The sequence below is a fragment of the Triturus cristatus genome, chromosome 10 (assembly GCF_964204655.1).
Source record: "Triturus cristatus chromosome 10, aTriCri1.1, whole genome shotgun sequence".
Lineage (NCBI taxonomy): Eukaryota > Metazoa > Chordata > Amphibia > Caudata > Salamandridae > Triturus > Triturus cristatus.
The window spans coordinates 436,429,447-436,457,218 of NC_140593.1; the positions used below are offsets into that span (position 1 = coordinate 436,429,447).

The 27,772-nt window shown below is 43.3% G+C and overlaps 1 protein-coding gene across 1 annotated transcript in view; it reads left to right on the top strand.

The window, feature by feature from the left end:
- The window catches only part of MTPAP (mitochondrial poly(A) polymerase), a 147,014-nt gene that overhangs the window by 34,503 nt on the left and 84,739 nt on the right, over positions 1-27,772 (top strand). Inside the window, exon 4 of the mRNA XM_085631790.1 lies at positions 8,027-8,251. Coding sequence (XP_085487916.1) covers positions 8,027-8,251 — 225 coding nt within the window. The remainder of the gene's footprint in view (positions 1-8,026; positions 8,252-27,772) is intronic.

Consider the following 27,772-nt stretch of genomic DNA (forward strand, 5'->3'; position numbering starts at 1 on the left):
GCCGATCCACTCCTCCTCAATGTTACCATTCATGTTCTCAATCTCATTTTCTCACGATCCTCCTTCTCACCTCATTTCAATGGAAACCATTTGTACTTCATCTCAGAGAGTCACCTTCTCTCCTTACCTTCAAGGTCATACTCAAAACTCTTCCACAGTGAGCTTCACTTACGTTGACCCATTCAACTCTTTTCCATCTCCTCCACATCACTTCTTCTATATTCCTCTCTCTTCATTACCCCTGAGGGCCCACTTTCCTTTCCACATGATGTAAACTGCATTAAAAAAATGTATGTCATATTAATGTGCGTGTTATACTGTCTTCTTTCATCTTCCTTTATATGCACCTGGTGTGGTTAATCATAAATCTGACCCTGTCCTCCATGTACTGCTAAAAAGTGTTAACTCCTCCGTAAATACGAAAACAGATGAATGTTTATTTCGTTTAGTACTTGTAACAATACTCTTACATAATTGTAGTGCTGTACATTGAAGTTTACTGTAAACGAACTTCATAGTGCTTATTTCATCAACCTCAGAAGAATAAAAGGCTGAGACGGTTGTGCGGCATGCGAACCACATCCGGTTGATCGCTGTTCACTGCCAATGCCACACTAAGACATGAACTAGGTGAAGATCTGTGCTAACTGCAGAACTCGGACGAGGAGGAGATGGAAAGACTCCGAAGCTCATTCCATGCTAAGCTGATCTTGCATTATTCATAAGGATCATGCGCGTACATCGGGATATACTGTTATCAATATTCAAGAACTCGTCTCCCTCACTGCAGCTTGGGAAGAAGTGAATATGAGCCCATCCAGCTCGAGCTGCTGATTGCTTATTCTCATTGTCTCGATGTCTGTTCTTCTGCTTCTGGTTATCTTCTGTGTTTGATCCGACCCAGGTAAAATGTCTTAACAGCAGCATTTTCTCACACACAATGTTAATTCCTTTGTCGAAGAAGAACAATACAGATCAGACATGCTGTTTCAATACCTTGAATCATCTTTTCAAAAAACATTCTAACACACAGCATATTCGGAGCACGTGGCATTAATTAACTTGTTTTCAGCAGCTCCAACCCACGCGACTATGACAGATAAAGCAAATGAAATAAGAAATACGCTATTAACATACCAAGGCTCTTTAACTAGATATTTATTTACATGCTTCCTGGATCTGGCTGTTCTCTAACTCTTTAATATCACTGTATAATGTAAACATTTTCTGCAATATTAATGGGCTGGAGCTATGGGTTTTCTCCTGGTCTTTGGCTGTTCCTGCCAATTTGTTCTAAGTGGGATGCTGGATGCAAGCTTGTGTTAAGCCTACAGTTTTTCATAAGATGTCCTGCAGGAATCTGATTAATTTAAAAATGTCAGTGTTCCATGTGAGCCCGCGCATTAGAAAATGCATCCTGGTTTGTTTTACGACAAATAAAGGCTTGCCTCCAGAAATAAAGCGTTGATATGCATCCGACTGCCAAAAATCAGTCATGCTCCTGGGTGACATATTTTTTATGCGGTTTGAATTTAGTTTTTAAGCAATACGTGTTCTAGATTCAGGGGTGCATTTTTAGCCTGTGGTATTATTTATTTGCTCTAAAAGGTCATTGGAAGCATTCCATCCCTACCAAGTACCACGCATCAGGGGTTAGACTAATGCATTTTATTTGCCGTGTGCGTATCACTGCACTAAAATGTATTAGTTACACATTGCCAGCCTAATCACCCCATGAGGAGCTATATTTTTGCAGCAATCGTTCTGACAGTAAGTGTGCTGTGCTGCGTGAGCCTGCTGTGTAAAAATACACTGTGGTCTCTTATTATTTCGAATCCAACATAGACAACTCACACTGAAATCTGTTCAGCGAGTTGCAGCTTTTAACCAGCTGGGCAGTGAAGTGGAGTGACAGTGCAGCAACTTTAATAACAAGCACTGGCATAGCCAATAGGTCTCACTTTGGGGAACGTGTAAGTTTTTAGCCATGCAACAGTTGATGTTATTGCACCAAGGATATTGTGCTAAATAACTAAATACTTATAAGGTCCCAAAAGCGAGACCTATTGGCTATGCCAATGCTTGTTGATCCTTTGAGCTGCAGCAATATATGGTGTTTCGATTTTTGTCCATCCCTATTTCAACTTATCATCTGGTTACCTTGTGCCTCTTGATGTAATTTGTAGCTAAGCTCAGTTGGTGTCTCTTCATTTATCATCGCCCCATGTGATTCGGTCACATTTCTTTTACCAAGGTAATGTAAAATGTAACTCTTTGGGCCTCCCACAAGTAGAGGTTCATGGGGTGGACTTGAACTCATCTATTCCAATCCATCTCTGCTTCTAGGGTAGGGCGAAAATCGTTTCGAATGAGAAGTTGTTTTTCTGATGGATATTTCTGACTGTAGATTTCTCACCTTGTGAATCTCTCCAGGCATCAGACTGCACCTGGCAAACACCTGCAATAGCTGCTGCGTGGCCTCAGATGGCACCATTGTCCTGTGTCGCATTCCAACTCGTATATAAGGACAAGTAGCTGCATATTGGTACCGCCCCCTAACCTCATATCCTCATTTACTTTACCCTTTAATGTGAATCTGGAACTCCAATCCTATTGATATTTTACCCTAACCCTTTTCTTGTGAAATATTTGACAGGTATGCTGGGATGTAGCCCCTGAAAATGACGGTTTTCCAAGCATGTTACGCATGCCGGATGTTGGTTATGGATTCAACCAACGCCTTCCTGTGATGCTGTGCTACTAAAAAGGATTCCAAGTCCCCTAGCATATGGTGTCTGATGAACCCCAAACCACCAGGGTGCACAAAACCAAAGTCCATGTCTCTGAGCCCATAAAATGGGTTTCGTCCTGATCCCAAGGTTAGTCCTGGTCAAGATCACTTTTGTTGTGTAAGGCGAAGTTATTGACGCATCAAAAAAGCATAGGAAACCTACGCGAGGTTCTTAGATGGCCAGATGCTCCCGATCTCAAGAGAGATCTTGCATTCGGTGTTCCTGAAAACAAACACTGATTTCACCTTCTTCTTAGTACCATGTTCCAGTTGCCAAACCTGGAGCTAATGGACCACAAACTCCCTACCCATTGTCAACTATGCAGCAAAGACACCATGCTGCAGATATTCAAACTAACTCCAAGACCCCTCTGCCTTGCTCTGTGGCCCATGGACTAAATGGCAGCTCCTGTTGAATTGTCACAGGTGGCCCTCCCCAATGACCATGGATGAAGTCAGCCGGCTCCATTTCCAGCGACATGTTATGAATCTACCTCTATGCTACAGGCCTCACTGGATGTTCTGGTTTTGGCCCTGGCCCTGGCTTCAGTTGCTTCCTTGACTTGCATACATGATATGGCTAAAAGAATCCTTGACAGAAACTACCCATCAAATATCATTCAGAAAGCAAAAGGTAAAATACTACAAGTGATCAGGAATTCTCCCGTCAAAAAGAAGAAATACAAACCAGCTTTCTACACAATGTATCAATTAATATGCCATATAGCACTGATGGTAATGATGTCTATACAATAATCGAGGCCTTGGAGGGTATTAACTGCAGGCCAGGGCGGAGTTTTGCTACGCGGAACTCCGCAAAATGACAAAAAAAACTCTGCGGAGTTCCGCAAGTGGCAGAGAGCAGTGTGAACTGCAGTTTGCGATGGTTTTCCTGGCGGTCGGCTAGAAAATCTACCCGAGCGGCAGTTCGCGCTCGCGAACTTACCATTCGCGAGCGGGAAAAAACGTTTCTGCACTCCGCGAGCTCCGCGGAGCGTGAAGTGAAGAAAACTCCGCAAATTCTGGGAACGGAGCGGAGTTCAACGCCCAGGCCTAATTATCTGCTGACGAAAACTTAAGCTGTTATGACTTCCAAAACATTGCTAGTATATAGCCGTAGAAGCACAATTAGATATATAAATTGTCTCCAAGTTTCTTAACACCGCTACAATAAGATGTCACCGAAACAGCACATGATAAAATCCTAGATACCAATTTGTGACCTTTGGAACTCCCTTCCTATTTCATCATTGACTTCTCAGACACTCTATAATGCAATTGTTTTGAGGTAATTTACGTTCTTTTTTATGATTTATTTATAAGCTCTTTTACTTTGGCATTTATAGTTCTTTCTACCTCTTTGCCGGTATTTACTTCACTTCCTGCTTATTAAGTATTATTGCCATTAACTTTAGTCACAATTCTAAGTACTAGTACCAGCTATTGATATTTAGGCTTTCACTCCTCATTTATAATCATTGCCATTTATTTTCATTTTGACACCAGTTGCTTTATTTCCCTGCAGTATGTTTATTTCATTTTTTGCTATTTTATTCTTTTTATCTTTATTATAGAAGGAAAAGCATGAGTGTACAAACAATACAAGTCCCCTGACTCTAACAATAAAATGGCATCATAAATAATTATGACAATAAGATTATAACATTTATAGAACAGGCATTTATGAAGTCCAAAACATGGTTACATTAGAATTAAGTACACATTAAAATGAAATCGAAAACATTATGTGTGTGTGTGTATATATATATATATTTACCGAATGCTCCCCACGAGACCCTGGGAAGCAGCAAGCGGCACACTCAAGCAGGTTCAATACTCCTTTAATATAATCCAGCGACACACGACCACTGGTTGCCTCCCAACGCGTTTCGACGATAGTCTTGTTCACGGGCATGGCAAATGCTGAAGACTGCTGCAAATCCTACAGGTGATTTAACTTGATGATATGCAAAGGAATGACATCGTGCCCCAATGCATCCTGGTCACAGCAGTCCCCAAAGTACAATCATAACCCTCCATTGGGTATATTTTAACGTGATGTGTGCGTTGGATTCTACACAATTCCGGAGACCAGCTTGTCCCATCAACAGGCCCAAAAATCTGTTGGCCCGGACAGGCCCTCAACGCGGTAATCCGCGATGATGCGAGCAGCCTGTTTTTTAGTACAGCAGGCAGCCCAACATCCTTTTTAGGTGGTGCGCACTTTTACCGGCACTGGGCTGTGCCGGAAAATTTATTTACCAAATGCTCCCCACGAGACCCTGGGAAGCAGCAAGCGGCACACTCAAGCAGGTTCAATACTCCTTTAATATAATCCAGCGACACACGACCACTGGTTGCCTCCCAACGCGTTTCGACGATAGTCTTGTTCACGGGCATGGCAAATGCTGAAGACTGCTGCAAATCCCACAGGTGATTTAACTTGATGATATGCAAATGAATGACATCGTGCCCCAATGCATCCTGGTCACAGCAGTCCCCAAAGTACAATCATAACCCTCCATTGGGTATATTTTAACGTGATGTGTGCGTTGGATATAGATATATTGAAGTAAATAAGAGGGTGTTTAAATAACGTTCATTAAATTCATACTTTTGGTTATAACCACTTCCTTTACATTCTTTTACTTTGTTTCACTCAAATTTCCTTTTCTCCATGGTAGCCATATGACATCCTTACCTCTTCGCTCTGATCTCCGCCACTGTTGATATTCCCTGCTGACATGTCACTTCTACGCATGAAAAACCTTTGTACTGGAAATTAATAGGTACTTAAAATGTAAATGTAAATTTGATACTTGTATAGCGCACAACTCATCCGCAAGGGTCTCAAGGCACTTGTACGAATACCGCTGTGGAACCCATCCTGGCTTTCCCTGTGAGGCGTCCACTCCTGGGCACCCCCCAAGGTGGAGGCCAGGCATCCTTAGCGTTGTGGGGGGCCGTTGTGGAGATTAAGCAAGCTATTGCCCAGAGTTGCAGAGTGGGACTCCATGATTGGAATAGGCACCGAGGCGAGAATTATCAGGTCCGTGGAATTTTTGAGCCCAAGACCACGCCGAGGCAGGGAAATTGAACCCTGGTCCCGGGCTAGAACTCTGCATCAGGGTCTGCCGCTCTAATCATTGAGCCACACTTCTCCACTTACTGTTATGCACAATATATCAGTTTTACTACATGCATTGCATTCACTTTCAATATATCTTCTTGCATCAACTTTACCTTAAGTCTCCGTTCTCTCTCTTTTCTTGTCCTTCATCACTTGGTTCTGTGTTCCTTACCCGCTTTGTTGAGACTCTTATCTTGCCTGTCACATACAGGATTATGATGACTTTCTGTGTTCAACATTCCTTATATTTCATAGTACTAGCTGCATGTTCTCATTACAGGCTCTTCCACCACTTTCATGCTTATGCTTTTTCCTATGGTTCTCTCTTCTGTCATTCTGCTGGTACCCGCACTCGGCGCCACATGAGAGCCCTTCAATTAAACCAGCTTCTGCAGTAGTCCCAACATTGTGGGAACCTTTCAGATAAGACCCATGTCTCCAACAAGGACACCTGGGACCTCCAGTGGTGGATGATGGACTTCAAATAGACGCCAATCTGACCTGTGGCAGACAGTTCTTTGTACCCTTTTAGAAGTCACACTGGTGGCAGATCCATCATCGCTCAGTAGGGATGGTCATCTCGACAAGGTGAAGATCAGAGGCCTGTAGTTTCTAGTGGAGCAGCTCTGTCATATAAATCTCCTTAAGCTTCATGCCATCCTTCTGACTCTCAAGGCCTGAAGGGCCTTCCATGAACGGCAGGGTAATCCAAGGGCTAACCGAAATCAGGATCACAATGTGTTGCTGTATTAAGCAGGGAGGCTTGGGGCAGCAGGCTCTCTTTCTGGAACCGTAGAGGTTGTGGCACTGGATTTCACATCAGTGGCACTTCCCGGTGGTCCGTCACCTAGCCACCTCCCTCAACATCAGGGCAGATGAACTAAGCAGCCATAGTCTAGACAATAATGAATGGCTTCTGCACCCGTAGCTGGCACAGAGCATCTTCACTCGCTGGGGACCGCTCTGTACAAACTCAATATTGTCAGCCAGGTGCCGCATTTGAGGATGTGGAAAAAATCGCAAACATTTATAATCAACTTCCATGGATGGCACCTATATGTCGGTCCATGTAATAATCTTCATAGACCGGTCAGAGTTGTGACAGAGGGCAGTGACACCACCTGCCATGTACAGGAGCTCTTGCAAAGATTTCCATATCCATTCTGGCACTGAGGATATTTTCAGGTTCAGAAGTCTGCAGCTACAGTGTCCACCAGGATGAGTGTTACTGGAGGTAAGTAGGTTATTTCTCCTGCACTAGCCTATGAGTAAACATAGTGTATTCCAAGTATGAGTCAGAGGGTTTGTTCTGTGCTCTGCTAGATCGTGAACTATGAATTTAATACTTAACAGACATTTGTTTCCACCTACAAACTAGTGCTACATTTTTAATATTATCATCCAAATTATTTATTTGTTATTTAATTTTTTCCTTCAAAGCCATTTGTAGATTTATGAAACACCTACAGACCTACTTAGGAAATGAGAAATAAGCAAACCTAAAGTGACTTTGCTAGCTGTGTTGAAATATGAATATTATTATAATAATATTAATTGAAATATCATATCTTTCTAAAGTGGAATAAATTGTTTTAAGGCTCAGCCGTACAATACAAAAGAATTTGGCTTGTATTGTCATCATAGTAATATATGCCGTAGAGCATTTGCCATTTCGGGGATTATTTTATTATTTGTGTACCATCCTATCCTCAAAATGTCCCTTGATGTTAAAGTTCAGTACTTTTGAATCTTGAGGTCTTCATTTTGCAATGACGGATACAAATCAAAATCTGAAAAAAACACTGCTAATGTGTCCTTTGGAGTCAGAAAAAAGTCCCACTGATGCCTTGTACTTCAGTAGCCATTTCCCTTGACATAAAATAGATTTTGGTGAGTGTCTCCTTTGTTTCAGGCAGTGCTTTATTTGCAGTTGAAAACAGAGTGCTAAAACACATGACTGTTTAGTTGTAGAAGAATTTAAAGAGGGTGACGTTTTATCAGAAGGTTTTTAACCATTAAATAATATGTTATGTTATCACATGTTCACATTATGGGCCCTCACTCTTTTTTGATATATAGTTATATGTGCTCCATTTTTGTCCTAGATTGAAGAGCAGCTTTTGTGTTTGGTTGATGAGTACCAACTCACCGAAGAGAATACTAGGCTACGCTTTCTGGTCAGCTCGCTGATAAACGATGTTGTGACAGCGTATTTTCCAGAATCCACAGTGAAACCATTTGGCTCAACAGTGAACTCTTTTGGCAAATTGGGATGTGATCTAGACTTGTTTCTGGATCTGGATGACATTCGAAAGAGTGCCATCGGCAAGGTAAGCGTTAACAAAGTAACTGTGAAATGGTGATCGGCCTCAAATTAATACATAAATGTTTGTTTTTGCAATATTTTCATTTTCAGTTCCCTGATACCAAGAGAGCATGCTTATCCTTTGTAGCAGCTACCAAAGCACCAAGTGTGTCAACTAATTTTAGACCTTTGACGTGATTATTATATATTGACATTGTAGTTAGGTAAACATCCTAAACTCTAAAAAAAAAAAAAAAAAAAAAAATGAAATTTACCAGTTATGGTTGGCTGAATTAACTATAACTTGCACCCCTGCGGTTTTGTAATATCCCATACATATTATGATTCTCTGTGTTTTAGACAGCACCTCTATTGGCAACATGCCAAGGACATAGTTAAATGAGGAGGCCACTACTATTTTCAAGGGTTGGGTCCTGTCCACTTGAGGCACTTAAGTTACAGGCCCTGGGTACATTTTGTACCATATACTAGGGACTTATAAGCAAGTTACAGGTACTTATTAGGAGTTTGCCAATTCAACCATGTTAAAAGGGGGAACACAGGCACTTTACCTCTGGTTAGCAGGGGTAAAGTGCAAAGAATTCTAAAGCCAGCAAAAATATAGGGTCCAGCAAAAGGTGAAAAATCTGGGATGGCCACGCAGAAACCAGTCTGCGACTGGCATGATATAGACCTCAAAAACGTTTGTCAATTATTTGCTGCCCACATTAAGTAAAGAAATCAGGCGATAGCTGCCACATAGGAGTGGATCCCTGTCCGTCTTGGGTATAACTTATACTAGGGCCTTGTTAGAGATAGCCGCTCTCATGAAGCCTTTACTCTGCTTCTTTAAAGGCATCATACAGGACCTTTGTAATATCCCCCTTGCACCATTTGTAGAATCCCCCAGGGAAGCCATCCTTCCCTGGTACGTTATTGTATGGATGCTTGAAGATGGCTGACTCTATCCCCTTCATTGTTATCTCCCCATCCAGTAGTTGTACCCTGCAAAAGCTGGAGATTGAGATCTTGAATGAATCCGTGCACTTCTGATTTTGGCAGTGATCATGCCTAAGAAAGCATGCGCTGATAGGTCTGGGGTGCATATTATCCTGGCTAGTGGTGTCTCTATAGTCGATCCACGAATATGTTAGAATTCAAGGGCAGGCTAAAAGGAAATGTTCAGTACTGTTGGTAAGGTTCTCACTAGGAAGACTTTCTCACACAGATTCTTCATCTTTTCCATTCCAGGTCATTGATTTTCTGCTTCAATTGCCAAATATTGAGTCTCAGATCCTGTGCAGTATTCAGGCAGTCTTCCACATAGTCAACTCTATTCCCAGCAGTTTCCACACTCCTATGAAAGGCATTAAGGTCTCATCTCTTCTGTCAGTCCAGCCATTCTAGAATCGATTCATCAATTTTTCAAATCTACAATTGTCAATTATTTTGTTATGTGGCCCTCATTGAAAACCTCTATCGTTTATTTCAGTTTCTGAATGTCATAACTCACTGCTGTGACATAGCAACTGTTGATAATAAAACTGGTTACCCACTGTTGTGATGTCCTAAAAGCCTTCCAGGACAATCTGACAAGCCTCCACGAGAGCCTGTCAGCGCAGCACTGCTTGTCTGCTTTAAAAGCCGAAAACACAGCTGCGGGAGACGGAACGAAAGCAGGGAAGGTGATCGGGGTTGGTTAGGGATAGCAGGTAAGGTTTTTTCTAATTTGGGACAGTAAGGAGAGGCTGTGTTCTGTATGACTCCCCCATTACTCAAGTGCCTCTGCGTAGCAGTTGAAAGCAGGGGGATGATATTTTTTGGAGCCCTATATAACATACAAATTATAGATGGGGGAAAAAGTGAATTACAAGGATGTTTTTCACCTCTGGGGTCTGAGTGAAATCATACACTACTCGAGCTTCACTCTCATTTAATTGATGTCACTCGGAACCCCTTAATTCAATGTTACACATCTATAATGCTATATATAATGGCCTTGACCTTTGGTGCCCCTTACTACTTCCTTGAAGAGCATTCTTAAAAAATGTCCAGGTGGCCATAGTACTAGTCAGCGTCTCAATAGAGTTCTATTGTGGCCCTACAAATGTATGAACCAGATCATATTTTTCTATGTCAGCATCGACAAGTTTATCAAACGCTCAAATGGTGATCAGTAGGAGAATGACCCTTTGGTCGCAGGGCACTTAGGGGCGGATATTGTGTGTGGCTGCGATCAGACCTCTGTTTCCACCTCTGCCAGTTTCATAGGGGGGGAGGCAAAAAGGTCAGAACAAGAAAAGATTGTACCACACTCTTCAACCTATACCATTTCACATGTTCACTGTAAGGCACACCATCTCCATTTACAGGAGCCCCAATACTGGGAGCAGGTGATACGTTTATGATCTCATCAGAGGTGGCTCCATGCTAGCCGCATTTTTACATTGTGTTAAATGAACGTGTTTGGAAAAAAAATACACTTTGACATCAACATATAAAAAAGCAGTCTGGTATAGGCATTTGACCTTTTTCTACTCCTGCTGAATTGAGGGACTATAAGAATGACACAAAGATGGATTGCGCCTCAATTATATTTAAGGCTCTCAATTTACAATTTTTACAGATTTTTTACAGATAAATACAAACCGAAAACAATCTGTTTCCTGTCTGTATTTATTTTTAAAAGCAGAAAAATACTGAAAATTGTGCTCCTTGTGAGATAATCTCCATGCTGTTCTTTATGAATTCCAGTCCAACAGCTGAGCGTATAGACCGCATGGGGAGTTAAAAAACACAGGATGAGATTTCCTTAAGTACAGGCATATGTTAACATATATTTGTATAGAATGTTAATATGTTCGAGGCATGTGAGCTATAGATCGCATGCTTTGCATACTCCTGCCATCTAATGTTGGATCCATATGTTTGCAAGTTGTTTTTCTTTTAAGAAGTCTTTCCAGTCACGAGGTAGGTGACTCCTCCTTTCGGTGATAGTGCGCATGAGCATTCACTCCATTGTTAGATTTTTTTGATCCGCCATCGGGTTCGGACGTGAATTGCTGTGCTCCAGTTGTAAACCGTTTCTTGGGTTCTCCTCTGTGCACAATTCACTTACCCTCGACGGTACTGTTTGCGATCGCGTATTTAATTTTTTCCGCATATCGTATCAAATACAAAAAAACTCTTTTCTAGCGGGAAACTTGTGGAAGGACGTCAGGCCTACACGCGTCGGTCCACGTCGCAGTCGATGGAATGGACTCCATTTAAATTCTGCCCTCTGTGCCACGTGAAGTTCCCACGCACCGACTCACACAAAGTGTGCAACTTGTGCTTATCTCTGGAGCACAACGAACAGGACTGCGATGCCTGTAAATCTTTCTGCTCGAAGAAAACGCTCCGCAACCGTTGGGCTTGACATTGCGACATGCAGAGCCAACACACCGGTTCCATTCCGGGCCTCTTTGGAGAAGATTCCGAACTATAGACCGGCGATGGACTAGAGGCGATGGACTAGAGGCCGAGGAAGAACAGGAGGATCCTATATCCGTCTCAGAATCCAGCTCCGATGTGGATGAAAAGATTCTGCAAGGTCATCGTATCGTTGGTACCAAACCTCTCTTGCCCCAAAGTCCTACTCAGACTAAGAAAAAGGCTCTGATCCCACTTCTGCCTTCGGGCCTTGGTCGGCACCGAGAAAATCATTCCATCACCCTGCCTTCCATTCGGGACCGAAACCCACATTAGGCCTTATGGCTCGGGATTGAGTCCTCCACACTCTGGCACCGAGCCGAAACCTTCGGGTTTGAAGCCGAGACCTGTCTCGGGCCCAACTCCTTCAACACCAAAACCGTCTTCAGATCTGAAATTTTCGGCACCAAAGACACCAACACCGAAAACTTCGGAAACGAAACATAAAGATGCTTTGCAACCACCACAGGAGCCCCGTTTCACCGCCCGCCTTCGAAACCGGACCCAAAACAAAAAGAACTTTATATTAATCCAAAAACTGGACATATTGCAACCAAATTGCCCCATAAACGCAAATCTGAGTCAGAGGACACTTATCACATTACTTTAAAAAGGAAGCATGTTTGTACTAACCCTTCTCCTCCCCCCTCCTCCATCACCACCTTCCCCACAAACACAGCATTCACTAATTATTCTTACTAATTCGCCACAAACATCTGCTGATCAGGATGATGGAAATTGGTATGGGGGCAATGATCCTTCACCTGCAAACCCCTGGATGGTTTATAATACGGATTCTCCCACAGAAAATGATCCGGACCTTTATCCTACCAAGCCTTCTCCACCAGATGATAATGTAGGCTATATAGAGCTGCTGAGTAGAGCTGCTGAATATCAAGGGGTACAATTACCAGAGGAGTCCCTAGAGGAGGATTTCCTCTTTTAAACCCTTAGTAGTTCCTAAAGAATCACCCACACACTCCCTATGCTCAAAGGCATGTTAGGACATGTGGACAACATATTTAATGACCCAGTTCGTGCACGCATTCTCACCCCCAGGATAGACAAAAAATATAAACCTGCACCATCAGATCCAGCTTTCATTAAAGGCCAGTTACCTTTAGACTCTTTAGTTGTTTCTAATGCCCGTAAACGCCCCAATTCACAGACGTCAGGGGATGCTCCACCTCTAGACAAAGAGTCTCTAATTCTTCCATTAGGCGTGCACTAGATGCAGCGGACACTGCGGCTAGAGCCATCAATACCAGCTTGTTACCAAGAAGACACGCATGGTTAAGGATTTCGGGTTTTAAACCCGAAGTTCAGGCTTCCATTCTTAACACACCATTCGACAAACATCTCTTTGGTCCTGTAGTAGACACGTGTTAGAAAAATGAAAAAGGATACAGACGTGGCAAAATCTATGAGAACCCTACAGTCCCCTTCCAACTGTGGGTCCTTTCAGCGCACCTTCTATCGTGGGGGGTCCAAAATATCTCTTCAGACACTGCCTCTACACCAGGTTTCTTTAGAGGAGGCTCCAGAGGCAACAATGGCATAGGTAGAGGTTCCGCGACAACCCCTCCCCCCCCCCCCCCTCTCAATAACAAACAGTGACTTGCTTACGATTCCCCCTAATCATGCAACACCTGTCGGGGGACGTCTTTCACAATTCCTCCCTGTCTGCCAATCAATAACTACAGACAAATGGTTGCTAGGAATTATCTGATCTGGTTATTGCCTGGAGCTTACCAACAACCCTTCAAACATTCCCCCGCGTTCACACAAAATGTCATCGGATCATATACACCTCCTCAAACAGGAGGTTCGGTCTCTTCTTTTAAAGGGAGCCCTAGAGCCCGTACCACTGCAATATCAAGGTTCGGGCGTATATTCCCTGTACTTTCTAATACCCAAAAAGGACGGCTCTCTCAGACCCATTCCAGACCTCAGGGAGTTAAATCACTACATACAATCGTATAATTTTCACATGGTGATACTTCAACAAGTACTCCCACTTCTACAGCGGGGCGACTTCATGTCTACTCTAGACTTAAAAGACCCATATTTCAACATTCCAATACATCCAGCTCATAGCAAATATCTCAGATTTGCGGTAGCAGGGCAACATTACCAGTTCAAAGAGCTCCCATTCGGAGTCACCACTGCTCCCAGAGTATTTACCAAATGCCTGGCAGTATTCGGGTATTGGCTCTTTGTTGGAACCTCTTTCCATATATTGTGACTTTTTCCTGAAACCATTGATCCAGGCTACCTCCCTTATCTTAAAGATACTAAAAGTCTCCTGGCACTCTTACAAGACATTACGGTGGAAGATGACTCCACCTTTCTGGTTTCTCTGGACATCGAGAGCCTATATACCAGTATACCCCAGGAAGACACCATCAAGGTCATCCATGATACCCTGGAGGCAGCCCCTTGGGATTTTCAGACATCAAAACAATTTGTTGTAGAATGTGCCACACTCGCCCTGGAAAAGAATTTTTTGGGATATAATGGGACCCTCTTTTTACTATCCACCGGTACTTTGATGGGGAGTACCTTTGCCCCTAGTGTGGCAGGCCTCTATGTCTACGATTTTGAGAAAAAACACATTCTGGCGTCTAACAATCCTTTCTCGTCCTTTATATCTTTCTGGAAACGATATATAGACTACGTTTTTTTGATCTGGCAGGGGCCCGAATGCCAACTTCTGGATTTTTTTGACTGGATCAATACCTGTGATCCCAGTCTTAAGTTCACCAACTCCTATGATAAAAAAGAAATGATCTTCCTGGACCTAGTTATTACAAAATCTGAAGGAAAACTGCTAACTAAAACACACTATAAACCTACGGCAAAAAATAACCTTCTGGCTTTTTCCAGTTTCCACCCAAGGCCTTTGAGAGAGAATCTCCCCTTTGGGCAATACCTTCGTATCAGGCGCAACTGTAGTCGAATGGAAGACTACCGCTCTCAATCAGCGAGTTTATCGGATAAATTGAAAAAACGAGGATACCCTGACAAAATCCTCAAGCGTAGCTGCAAGAGGGCAAAAAATCAACATAGACAAGCACTCCTTGAGGAAACCCAAAGACCAGTGGGGGAAGTCCCATTGATGTGTGTCACCACATATAGCACTGCATCTAATGCAGTGACTAAATCAATCCGCAAACACTGGCGCATCCTTGAAAGTAACAACTTGAAATGAGAAAAACCTCTTTTCTCCTTCAGAAAAGCGAGAAGTATCAAGGATGCCCTGGTCCATACTAGACCTAGGACAGTAATGAATGATTACACTCCATCTGTGCTTCAGTCCTGGGGTCTCCCAAAAGTTTCAGGGCATTTTCCCTGCGGCTCGTGTAGCGTTTGTCATCTAACTAAAGCCACCAAGACCTTGACACTTGAACAAGGAAAAGTTTGGACTCTATGCGCACATACGAACTGCAATTCGTCCAATGTTGTATATCTGATAACGTGTCCTTGTGGCACTAGATATGTTGGCATGACGACACGTAAAATAAAGCAACGCATTGGAGAACACAGGAGCAACATACGGTGTGGAAAGAACATCACCAAACTAACTGAACACTACGCGCAAATCAAGCATGACATCAATGATCTCTACTGGACAGTAATTGAGCAAATAAACCAGGAAATAGGTCCACTAACATCCTATTTGAAAAAGAACAGAGATGGATCTACCGCCTTTCCACTCACACGCAGGGATTTAAAGACAATATCCCCTGGGGTTCGGTATTCAGACGTTAGGTGACACCTCTTCACCCACATTTGTAGAGACAACAAATTTTAACCACTCTTTGATACCATCAGCCTTACTGAGTGTTTGTGGTTTTCCCCAAATAATTATTTTGAACTTTAATCAGCACCCACTGGGATAATTTCAGTCAGCTCTTTATGTATTATTTTCCTTTCTTGAGAATGCCCAGAACGAGTGTTCCCTAATCTGCATCACAAGAGCCCCCGAAGTATACTCGTCATCATAATTTTTTCTGGAATGAGTAGGACTCTTACTGATACCAACTCCCTTGCAATATGCAGTAAACAGTGAGCGAGTGTAGTAACACCTTCCCTACATACCATGCGTCCCTTTAAGTCAATCAACAAAGGAATACGAAAGCTAAAATCTGCCTTTAAGTTTTCATATTTCCTTCTTTTCATATCTATTCCAACATCTAATTAGGTATGATAAGTTTTTTGTATTCAATCCTCCTGATGCTTTATTGATTGTCTGCCAAGCCATGACGACCGCTCGCCTCAATGGGTTAGCGGTCTAGTTATTTTTGCATGTCCGCGCTTTTGATCATCAGTACGCCAGCGCGTTAAACGCCCCCTTTTTTCAGTTTCTACACTAACGGTTAATTAGGAATGACTAACTTTTCACCCTTGTGTAAACCTCCAGGTGCTTTATTTATTGTTTGTCCACTGAGTCACAAAAAAAGACCGCCCGCCGTAATGACCAAGCGGTCTAGTGTTTTCACTTTCGCGCGTTTGGACAGCAATCACGTCCGCACGTTCACGTAACGTCCTCCCCCTTGCTAGCGAGTCACTTCCTATTTTACCCTCGTGTTCTAGGGACCTGTCAATATTCGAGTCCTCAGGAGGAATGAAGGAGGTGTCCCGCGGGCGGAAGGCTTTGATGTAGTAAGTAGTTGGTAGAACCCAGCTTTATTATTTAAATGGAGTAAGGAAAGTCTTCTCCTCTGGAGATTCTTCCTAAACCCTTTCACCTTTTTCCTGTTTAGAGTGTGACTACAAGTCTCGCCCCCCACCAGGACTCATGTTGTGATGTGCAATTTCACTTCACGTAAGCGTCAATCTAAAATCCAAATTCTTTCATCTCTCTGCCATTACGACTGGATCAAGTATGATAAGCCCTACGTTTTCCCACTCTATTTTAAGTCTGCCATGTCGCCTCTTTCTCTCAGCACAAAAATTTGGCGCTGAGTTTTGTTGATGGCTCTTTTTTCTATTAAGAGTTCAAGCTATAGGTAATAGAGCTTTAATTAGAAAAACCCTAAGTTAGGTTCTCTCTTGGAACGCAAGAGTGTTCTTATTCGAATTACTAGTGATACTGTCACTATTGTTTTCCTATCATACCTTTATTGACAGAGTATTTGTATGCATGCAGGTGCTCTGATATACAATACCAGAAAAACTAGTGGTGAGCATTTACAGACATATCTATTCTATATATATTGTCTACTTGTCGATATTTATGTTGTGAATTACTGTTTGTTTGTCCTTTTATTATTATTTTTGTTTCAACAGAGATCAAAAAAGCTTTCAGAAATCCTGAAGGCCACATTTAAACCGTAAGTTGAAGCGGTTCCAGACACCACAGGTTAGGGTGCGCCTTAGCGAGCCCATACCGCCGTGGTAGTCCATAAAAGGTCCTGACGAATGCTTCACGTAATATCTCCAGAAGCAGAAACATGTTGACCACCTCTCACTTTGATTAGGACGTAGCCGGTCCAATAGTCACCAGAGCTTACACGTCCACCTCACCCCTTTTAACTGTGTCCAGTTTTCCATTATTAAAGTTATCTTTGGATAAAATTGTGACACCTTTTTAATCTGCACTTTCACAATTTGCCCTGTCTCCACCAAACCCAGCTCCGCTGTAAATCAGGCGTCGCAGCACACCGGAGAGGCACTCTGTCTCTCCGGTGGGAAACCTATGATGAAGCATGTCACCAACTAGGTTGGTGAGTGAGGGTTCTTTTAAGACACAGTGATTCACTTCTTTATCACTTCTTTGTTATTTCTCAGTCTTAATGAATACACTCTTTTTTTTTGTTTAACTATACTAGCCCAGGGCGATTAAGAGTGGCTCCAAAAATTTCCCTCCCCCTCTTGTTGTTAAGTTATAGTAGTTGCTTCTCTCCTGCGAAGACAACATGTTCATGTCTTCCCGTACTTAGATGACTGGCTCATCAAAGCCAGCACTTACATAAAGTGTCTCCAGCACACTCACATTACACTACTGTTACTGCACCAACTGGGGTTTACAGTCAATGTGTTAAAGTCTCATCTCTAACCTTCCAACACACAAACCTATCTAGGAGCCTCTTTAGATACTCAAAGCTCTGGCTTTTCCCAATGCAGCCAGAATTTGTAATATTCAGGCTCTAGTCATTCTGTTTCAGCGTACACACTCACTACCAGCTTGAGTGTATATGCAACTTCTGGGAATGATGGCCTCTTGAATTGCTGTGTAGTTCCTATATAGCCTATACAGGATCTGCGCGTTCGGGTAACATAAACTGTGGGTTTGGTGATAGACTGGTTCCAAGCACTGCCACTGGATATGTTAGCCTGTTTGCATTAGCTAGCTCACAGTGCCAGTAGAATCTCCTCTTATTGGGGAGAGAATAGTTTCTGGCAACCTCAGAACATGACAACCCTGATCCCTCAGGATCGTGGAAACAATATACTACTTTTCACTCAGTCACTCATGCTCACTTAGTTTGTCTCGGAGATACACAGAATAAACAGTCTGGGCATTTCAATAAGTATTTATTGAACGGTTGTTATTCTTGTGTAAAATAGATGTGCTGTAACAACCATTAGACAGTAGCAGAGAGATATGGTTAGCAGTACTACGAAAGTAAAGGGATGGTACAGTTCTATCATTTTGCAGTAATCATACATATATACAAGTACATAAAACACATGATAAATAAGTGCGTACTCCTACGATTTCTCCCTAACTAGATGTACCTAAATGTACTAAGCATCTGTGTAGGTGTTATGCCAAGAATCCCTCTAGGATCTAGTCAACCCTATTACCTGAGAAAGGAGAGAATATGGGACCCCACCCTGGTCTCGAGTTGGATACCCCGCGAGGGATGTTAGACCACTGCGAGCTACAGTGTCTGCATGCAGGAACCTCAGCGACTCTGGTCAGTGTTTCAGCCCGGAAGTCATGGTCTCCTCTGTCTAAGTAAGACATGATGTATATATACCCACAGGTCTCTCCAGGGGTCCTACCTTGCTGTGTTACTGTGTCGGCCTAAAGGATGACATCGGGCTTGAACTTTAACATAGATATTATACAGGAGATGTTCGTCCTGCTGTGCTTCCAAGAAGCCTCATGCATACTGTATGAATTTCGAACCAGGGGAAAACCCGTGTTCTAATTGCAGTGTCGTATCTAGGTAAAAGGTCAGTCCCTATGAACCGTTATGTATGTAATATAAGGAAGGATATAGGTTAAAGGTTGCCGTGTTACTTGCGCCTATATAGGGTACCTATATAGAATATAACAGCATAATGATTGTCCCCCATGCAAGGCTTCATATGCGTCCCCTCCAGGAATGCTTAGCAAGTCAGTGGAACCAGTCGCAGGATCATTTGACTGATCTAGTGTTGGTAAACCGCCGCACTCATTGCTCTCTGCAGTGGTGGAACCCACAAAATGTATCAAAATGGCGGCCCTTCATAGACCCTGTTCCACAGACAGTACTAAAAACAGACGCGTCGCTCACTGGTTGGGGAGCTCATCTCCAGCAACACACAATTCAAGGCATGTGGAGTCAAAACCAAAGAGCTCTCCACATAAATCATCTAGAGCTGCTAACAGTCTTTCTAGCGCGCCAAGCTTTTCAAATTCACCTTTTAGACAAAGCTGTACTAGTCCGCACCGATAACATGGCAGCTAAGTACTATATACAAAACAAGCATTGAAAATGCAATAGGTCTCGCCTTTGATTAAGTTAAAGCCATTTGCTTTGCTAATGGTATTGTATAGCAAAGCAAATGGCTTTAACTTAATGAATTTTTAATGCTTGTTATTTTCTTTCAGGCCATCAGTGTCTTGGTACAGTAGTCAATACTTTTGCCATTTTCCTAGAGTATAGTTTAACATTAAACAAAGAAAAAGAAACAAAATAATAAACAATGGATTGTTTGGTCCCCTTTCCGTAGGGGCACAGACAGGAAAAGATTTACTTGGGTACTGTGCACAGTAATTGGCAGTAGCTGAGATTAATTCAAGCATCCACCGCATCACTGTTTGTACTTTTTTCTCACATAATTTTTCTGGGGACATTTGTTCCTTCAAACCTATTGTGTCAGGCAGGCAATGAATATTATTTGACACCAATACATGACTGCCTCTTTATGGCTCGTTTTGCTTCGGGCACTGACAGACCTTGCATCATGTTAGTCTGTAAGACACTACAATGCTGAAATAGTTTAGATGTTCCCCTTCATAACTGGCTGTAATATGCCCTATGTGACTGCACACGTCGATGACTGGTTTTGGTTCTACGCCCAGCGCTGCCGATGCAAAGAGGCCGCAGAGGAGCCTGCCAGCACCGCAGCAGGTTAATTTCAGGCAACAGAGGTCACTGTAGGGTGACATGAACAATGTGTGCTTTTAAAACAAACACCTGTGGTTCCTTGCTCTCAGACTCTGGAAGTGGGCGTGGCTTCCGAAGACGTTCGCACAGGGGGAGCTGAGCTCACGTCGCGCAAATGTATTTAGACTCGGCACAAAACAGTAACATATTTCAGTTCACTTATACCAATGCAAACAACAATAAGTAAATGTAACCCACCCAAAGCTTACCGGCATCCTAACAACGCGCTGATGAGAAACAGTATATTTCCAGCATACGACAGTGTTAAATCCTTTATGATGTTTTTTTCTCCAGGAGAAAGTCGGCCAGGCAATTTTAAAACTAATCACAATAAACTATCCAAAATAACTACCAATTACCTGCTCTCATCCCTCCTAATGTGCTTCTATTGTCCTGCTCGTGGTGATCTGATACCTCGCGACACAACCATCTATGATAATATTGCACTTATGTTTAATTAATTTGCGTACACAGTCTACTTCGAGTTAATAAAGTCACATCCCCACATACTTACCCCGCGTTGCACTTCTAGGATCTAGATAAAGTTGTTTTTTTCTCAAGTCACCGATGTGTGCAAATATGTGAAAACATATCACAAAAGCATCAGTCGGACAGATACTGGTGCATGAAAGGGAAAGTTCAGACAGGGACACGCATACTCCATGATGATTTGTTTTGAGAGGCGAGAAAGGAGGTCTCGCGATGCTAAAACTGACTAGGGGGAGCTATATACCGCGAGGACTTTGAAGTTACATGGGACCAAAGCTATGCAGTGTATTTGACAGTTAAACATCAATTCTTTTGACTGTATTTCACTCTGAACTGTGATGTAAGGCAACACACAATAAATAATTTAGGGGAAGACGAACCTGTACGCCCTTACCTTCCACAGCCCCTCTTCGTGGTGAGGCACGCGCTGTACAGAGCAGGTCCTGCCTTGCCCTCAGCCTGTGGTCGCAAGTCCCCAGAGAGATGGCACTCTCAGGAATATCACACCTTTCCCTCCATGAGAGCACCAGTCCCGCGGAGGAGCATGGCCGCCTGAGACACGTGCCGCTCTCGGCTCCTGTCTGACTCACAGGAAGTCGGATGGCGCTGCATAGCATACTTGGGAGGAGGAGGAGGAGGAGAAGGAAGGGGTGGGTGGCGTGTGGGTGGAGGAGGAGGGCAGGCTGGGCAGTGTGTGGGTGGGAGGAGAAGGAAAGGGGTGGGTGGTGCATGTGGGTGGGAGACTGTGGAAGGAAGAGCATTAGTTAGTGTGCCGCAGGAGAAAGGGGCAGCGTGCAGGTGAAACTGTACACGAGCTGGAAGGTGAGACAAGCTGTTGCCAGTGTGAACAAGCGCTTGCCATGACATATTTGCTCGGCTTTCTCGCCTGCTAAAAGGTTTCTTATCTTTATGGGGCCATGTGTTTGGCCCCATAAGGATAAGAAACCTTTTGCGACGAACGCAAAGCAGGCGAGGCCGTCCAAATGGGACATCCGAAAAAGCCGAGCAACTACGTCACAAGGAGCTCTTTTCCAATGGCTGGCCTCCGTTTAGCATAAACGGTGACGCCAACCAATGGAAAAGAGGGGCGGGGCTTAATGCCCCTTACAGAAAATACCCCATATCATTAAATCTCGCCAGCCAGGCGAGACCAAAACGGGGGGGGGGGGGATACTCTCCAGCTGTCACACCTAGCTCAAGCCATTTGGAAATGGGCCATACACCACAAAATGTATCTCCTAGCAGAACACCTTCCCGGAGTAAACCATCAAATTGCCGACCTTCTCAGTAGACGGAGGCAGCAAATCCACAAGTGCGGATTTCACCCTCAAGTTTTCCTCCCATACTTTTAAAGTTGGGGTTTTCCTCAAATAGATCTTTTCGCCACACACAAATACACAAAATGCTTAAGCTTCGCCTCCAGGTATCCACACCCGCTCTCCAAAGGCAATGCACTATGGATGAACTGGTCAGGCATATTTCCATACGCTTTTCCACCTCTCCCACTCATTCCATCAGTGGTTCAGAAACTCAGGCAAACATCCCTCACACTAATCATAATAGCTTCCTCATGGGCCCGCCAACCTTGGCTCACGACCCTTTTGGAGTTATCAATAGTTCCACATCAAAAACTACATCTCACATCCACTCTCCTCGCACAGAGCCATGGAGAAATCAGGCACCCAGATCCCAAGGAACTCAAATTTGCGATCTGGCTCCTGAAGTCATAGAGTTTGGATATCTCAACTTCCTCCAGACTGTATGAACATTATCAAAGAGGCCAGAAGGCCTACTACTAGAGCTTGTTATGCAGCTAAATTTGTTATCTATTGCAATAGTAACAATATCAATTCTTTAAATGCTTCCATACAAAATATAATCTGGTATTTATTACATTTGCAGCGGTCAAAATTAGCTTACACATCCATCTGTTTACATCTTGCTGCAATAGCCGCGTACCTCCAAAACAGACAGCACTTGTCTCTGTTAAGAGTACCAGTTATCAAAGCATTTATGGAAGGACTAAAAAGAGTTACACCACCAAGAATTCCACCTGCCCCAGTAAGTAATCTTAACATAGTCCTTACACGATTCATGGGTTCACCTTTTGAACCAATGCATAAATGTGAACTGCAGTTTCTCTCATGGAAAATCACTTTCCTCATTGCAATTAGTTCACTGAGGAGAGTGGGTGAGCAACAGGCACTAACCATAGAAGAACATTTTTTCCAGCTTCACAAAGATAAAGTGGTCCTTCGTACCAACCTTAAATTTCTACCTAAAGTAGTATCTGCCTTTCACATTAATCAATCAGTTGAGTTACCTGTGTTTTTTCCTCAACCAGTTTCCATGGCAGAACATGCTCTACACACTTTAGATGTTATATTACATAGAAAACAAAACCATTTTGTAAGACAAAACAACTTTTTGTTGCATTTGCTCCACCTCACAAAGGCAATCCTATGTCCAAATCGGGTATTGCTAGATGGATTGTTAAATGTATTCAAACATGTTATACCAAAGCAAAGAGAACTTTAACATTTCACCCTAGAGCGCATTCCACTCGCAAAATAGGGGCTACTATGACTTTTTTAGGAAACATTCCCATAGTTGACATTTGTAAAGCTGTAACATGGTCTACACCACACACATTCACCAAACACTATTGTGTAGATGTGTTAGCAAGGGAGCAAGCTAATGTAGGCCAAGCAGTACTTAGTACGCTCTTTCAGACAACTACAACAGATACGCCACCGCTTTGGGAAAATACAGCTGTATAGTCTATGCAAAGCATGTGGTCTACAGCTCACATGCCTCGAACGGATAATGTTACTTACCCAGTGCGCATCTGTTTTTGGCATGTAGAACTGTAGATTCACATGCGCCCACTCACCTCCCTGGGTACCTATACCTGTTGCAGTTCCTTATTATCTTCTATACGTACGCATGGTCACCTCTAATCTACCTTTGCTAACTCTACTCCCACACTATGCGGGGAAACAATCTAACAATGGAGTTGATGCCCATGCGCACTATCACCGAAAGGAGGAGTCCCCTACCTTGTGACAAGTAAGACTTCTTCGAAGAAAAAAAACTTGCAAACATCCGGACCCAACACTAGATGGCAGGGGTATGCAAAGCATGTGAATCTACAGCTCTACATGCCAAGAACAGATGCTTTCTGGGTAAGTAACATTATCATTACCTGTGGTTCTATGGTTTTGTTATATTTGGTTGCTTTATTTGCTAAAACAAGACTGGTATAGCTGTACGAGTGCATGTTTATCAATTCAATACATCTAGAAATATACCACTTTGGCTCCATTTATTTTCAAAGCACAAAATAAATATGGATAAATACCAATTGAATGGTCAAAAAGTAAATATGGAAAAATAGAGACAAATGTTAAAAAAATAAATACCATCAAACCAGAAGCCCTAATTATATTTGATGCCAGTCCTTGAGAGCCTGTGACACTTGCCAGTTTTCACTTCTGTGGTTGTCAGCATACAGTAACCGGGCAACTATCCCTTCCACTGATATGGTTTTACTTGAATGTGTCCCACGCACATATACCTTTAGTCTGCATTAAGTCAGAGAGATTGCTGCAGGCCTGCCTAATTTTGATTCGAAATCACAAGGTGTAAGTGCCAGAAATGGAAGTCACACCTTTTACCTTTTGGTAGGACTCTCATCAGCTCTCTACCACAGCCTGATACTGAATTAATTCTACTGGGCCTCATCTTTGCATTGGTATTGCCGACGCGCTGTGTTTCTGTGGCCTTTATTCTTTAGTGCCACCAAGAGTGGGAGGAGAGGTTTTGCGCTATACACTTCTCACGCAGCATGTATTCAAGGTGAAGTCTCTGTTTTGAAGGTACATTCCAGGTCGGTGTCTGCGTTTTTTGTTGTTTTTGTGTGTTTACCTGTCAGTGAATCTAGCAATGAAGGCCACGAGAGGTCGAAAATCAGTCTTGGGCTGGGTAGGTCAACAAAGCTCTTCACAGAGGCGGCCATCTTCCTTGGCACCCAAGCTCCACTGAGATGGTTCCGTTAAACAAATGGCCTGATTTAGAAATTAGCGAAGAGAGTCTGTTAAACTTACAATGCCTTGATGGTAACCGCCGGGATGGCGGTTCTTGCCAATAGTAGACCTGTCCGTTGTGCCGGCATACATCTCCGCATTTGGAAGGTGGGGATGCCTTAAGGGCAACAGAGTACTTTGCTCCATCACACTGATGGACTAAACACTCATCCGTGAAACTCTAAATGAGGACAATAAGGTTTAGGTTACACAGAAAGTTCATTCACTGTCCTTCTCCATTACTCAGGGCCTCAGTCAGTGGCGGTCCCACCGCCATCGGACCCTGCATGACGGACCCCCGCATTATGATTAGGGCTCCCGGTTTTATGGTATTTATTTTTTTGCCATTTCCGTCTGTATTTATCCATATTTATTTTTTGGGCTTTTTTTTCTGTATTTATCCATATTTATTTTTGCCACAAGCAAAAGGCGACGCTACAGCTAGTATTTTTCCACATTTATTTACATTGACAAGGCACACCTGCGCCCGGTTGCTATTGGGCAACACAATACATTCAGCTGAAAACTTCGCCATTGTAGTACAAGCACATGTGCATTTCAAGAGACTTTGAGGGCATTGAGGCTCTTTCTGGTTTGTTAATGAAGTGAAGACCACTGAAAACCCGTTTCTTTAAACATGGCACGCAGAATAACTTCAATTTAGGGCATAACTCGAAGCTATACTACATGGCATGTTAAAAGAAAGAAATACCCTTTTTGCATTTTGACCCACGACCAGCCCCTACGTGGATGCTTGTGCTGGTTAGTTCACGCCGGCTTCCCAGAGGAATCCACCCAGGAGTTGTCAAGATGCAAAGGCTATTATTTCTTTCTTTAAACATGACAAGTGTAATCGCTTCACCTTATGTACTAAGGTGAGCGATTCTGCGTGTCATGTTCTAAGAAAGAAACACCTGGGCCTCTTGTGCATTTTGACTTCCACCCCGGCGCCCGCTCACACTTGTGGGGCCCAGAAGGAAAGGAGAAGAGCCTATGCAAAGGGGGCGGGAGGGGCAGGACTGGACATTTGAAACGCAAATGCACTTTGTTTTCTTACCTTTCAGAAGCATGGCGTGTAATGGCAGAGAGAGGGTGATGCAAGAGTTGTGCACTGGCCTGGCAGGTTGCTGGCAGTGCGTACCTCCCCCCCATACCCCCCCCCCCACGTTTGTGGCAGCCCGGGCTGAAACAGCTTACACACAGCCGCCCCGAGCACTTCACAGGTCTTTAAAAGACCATTCGCTTGTTAATGGGGCTTTGTTGGTTGTTCACCCCTTCTAGAGCCCCTGCATCGCCACTCCGACTATTGCTGGAAGAATTAGCACATTACACAATACTGCCCTGTCAGCTGAAACCCAGAGGCATCGGGTTTTAGCTTGCAGGAATCGGGAGGCGGGAGACTAGCGCGGCAACATTTACTCGTATTTTACCGTTTATAAATATAAATACAGACAAAGGAAATATCGATTTCCGTCTGTATTTATATGTATAAATCCGTAAATACGGAAAACCGGGAGCCCTAATTATGATGGATGGATGGAGTGGATGGAGGGCGGGCGGAGATTTGAATTTGGTATTTATAAAGCGCGACTGTCACTCCGCAAGGAGTATCCTAGCGCTGGATTGGAGGTGAGAAAGAACCATAAAGGGACTAGATAAGAGCAAGACACGATTCATCTGAGACACTAAAGACCCAGGTTTTTAAGGCCTTCCTGAATAAAGTTTCTGAGTTGCATAGCCTAAGATGAGATGGAAGCAGATTCCAGGCTTTGGCACCCAGGTAAGCCACGGTCTTACCTCCTTTCAATTTGTATCTAAAAGTGGGGGGTTTAAGCAAGTTTGCTGAGGAAGAGCTAAGAAGTCTTGTTGTGTTGTATGGGGCAAAGCGTGCTGCCAGATATTTTAGTCCCACGTTGAGCTTGGCTCTATAAGTGATCAGGAGAATCTTGAAAAGAATTCTCTTGTGCACCGGGAGCCATTGCAGACTATTTAGAGCTGCTGAGGCTGAAGATCTTCGTGGAAGTTTAAGCACTAACCGCGCTGCTGCACGCTGCACCACCTGTAACTTCTTTAGGATGGCTTTATTACCTCCTGCAAGGAGACTATTGCAATAATCTAGGCGCGAGAGTATCAAAGCCACTGCCACAGATTACCTTGCTGCCAATGGGAGAAATTTGAAGAACTTTTTTAGTGATTTGATGAGACTGAAGCATGTCCCTGCTACCGCTTTAGCATGAGGTAAGAAAGAAAGTGAGGCATCAAATTGTACCCCCAGGTTCGTAGCAACCTCTACCACATCTGGCGGAGGAGTCGCACCCTCAGGCCACTATTTAGATGGATGGAAAAGGACATCTTTCCCTATCGGGAGGATTTCTGTTTTGTCCGTGTTGCATTTTAGCTGGTTATTCCTCATCCACTGGAGAACAGCAGATAGACAACTTTTAAAATTGGTCTCCGCATCAGTGGTAGTATTGTCTATTGAAAGGATCATCTGGGTATCATCTGCGTATGAGGTGACCTCTATCCCAAATGATCCAATTAAAGAGATGAGTAGGGTCATATATACATTGAACAATAAGGGGCTTAAAGAAGACCCTTGAGGGACCCCTGCCGTTAAGTTACGTTCTGTTGAAAGGAACGTACCCAGGGTAACTACTTGTCTACTGTTAGAAAGGAACGACTTAATCCATTCCAGTACGGTACCGGAGATGCCGCTGCATTCGAGACGCTTCAAGAGAATATTGTGGGAATTGGTTTCTAATGCAGCCGACAAATCTAAAAGAATCGGCACCGCTTTCCTGCCTTTATCGGCGATCATTTTAAGAATACCGGTTATTTCCAAAAGAGCCGACTCTGTAGAGTGCTTTGGTCGAAATCCAGATTGTTGTGGATGAAGGAAATGATGACCTTCAATGAACTTAGTTAGTTCCTTATGAACACATTTCTCTGTTATTTTACCTAAAAAAGGGAGAAGAGAAATAGGGCGAAGGTTTGAGAGTACCGAAGGATCAATATATTTTTTTTTTTTTTTTTGAAAAACCTTTATTAGCATTTCAACCAATAACAAATATGGGCCTACAACCCCCCGGGGCCGGCCGCTAAGCGGACAAAGCA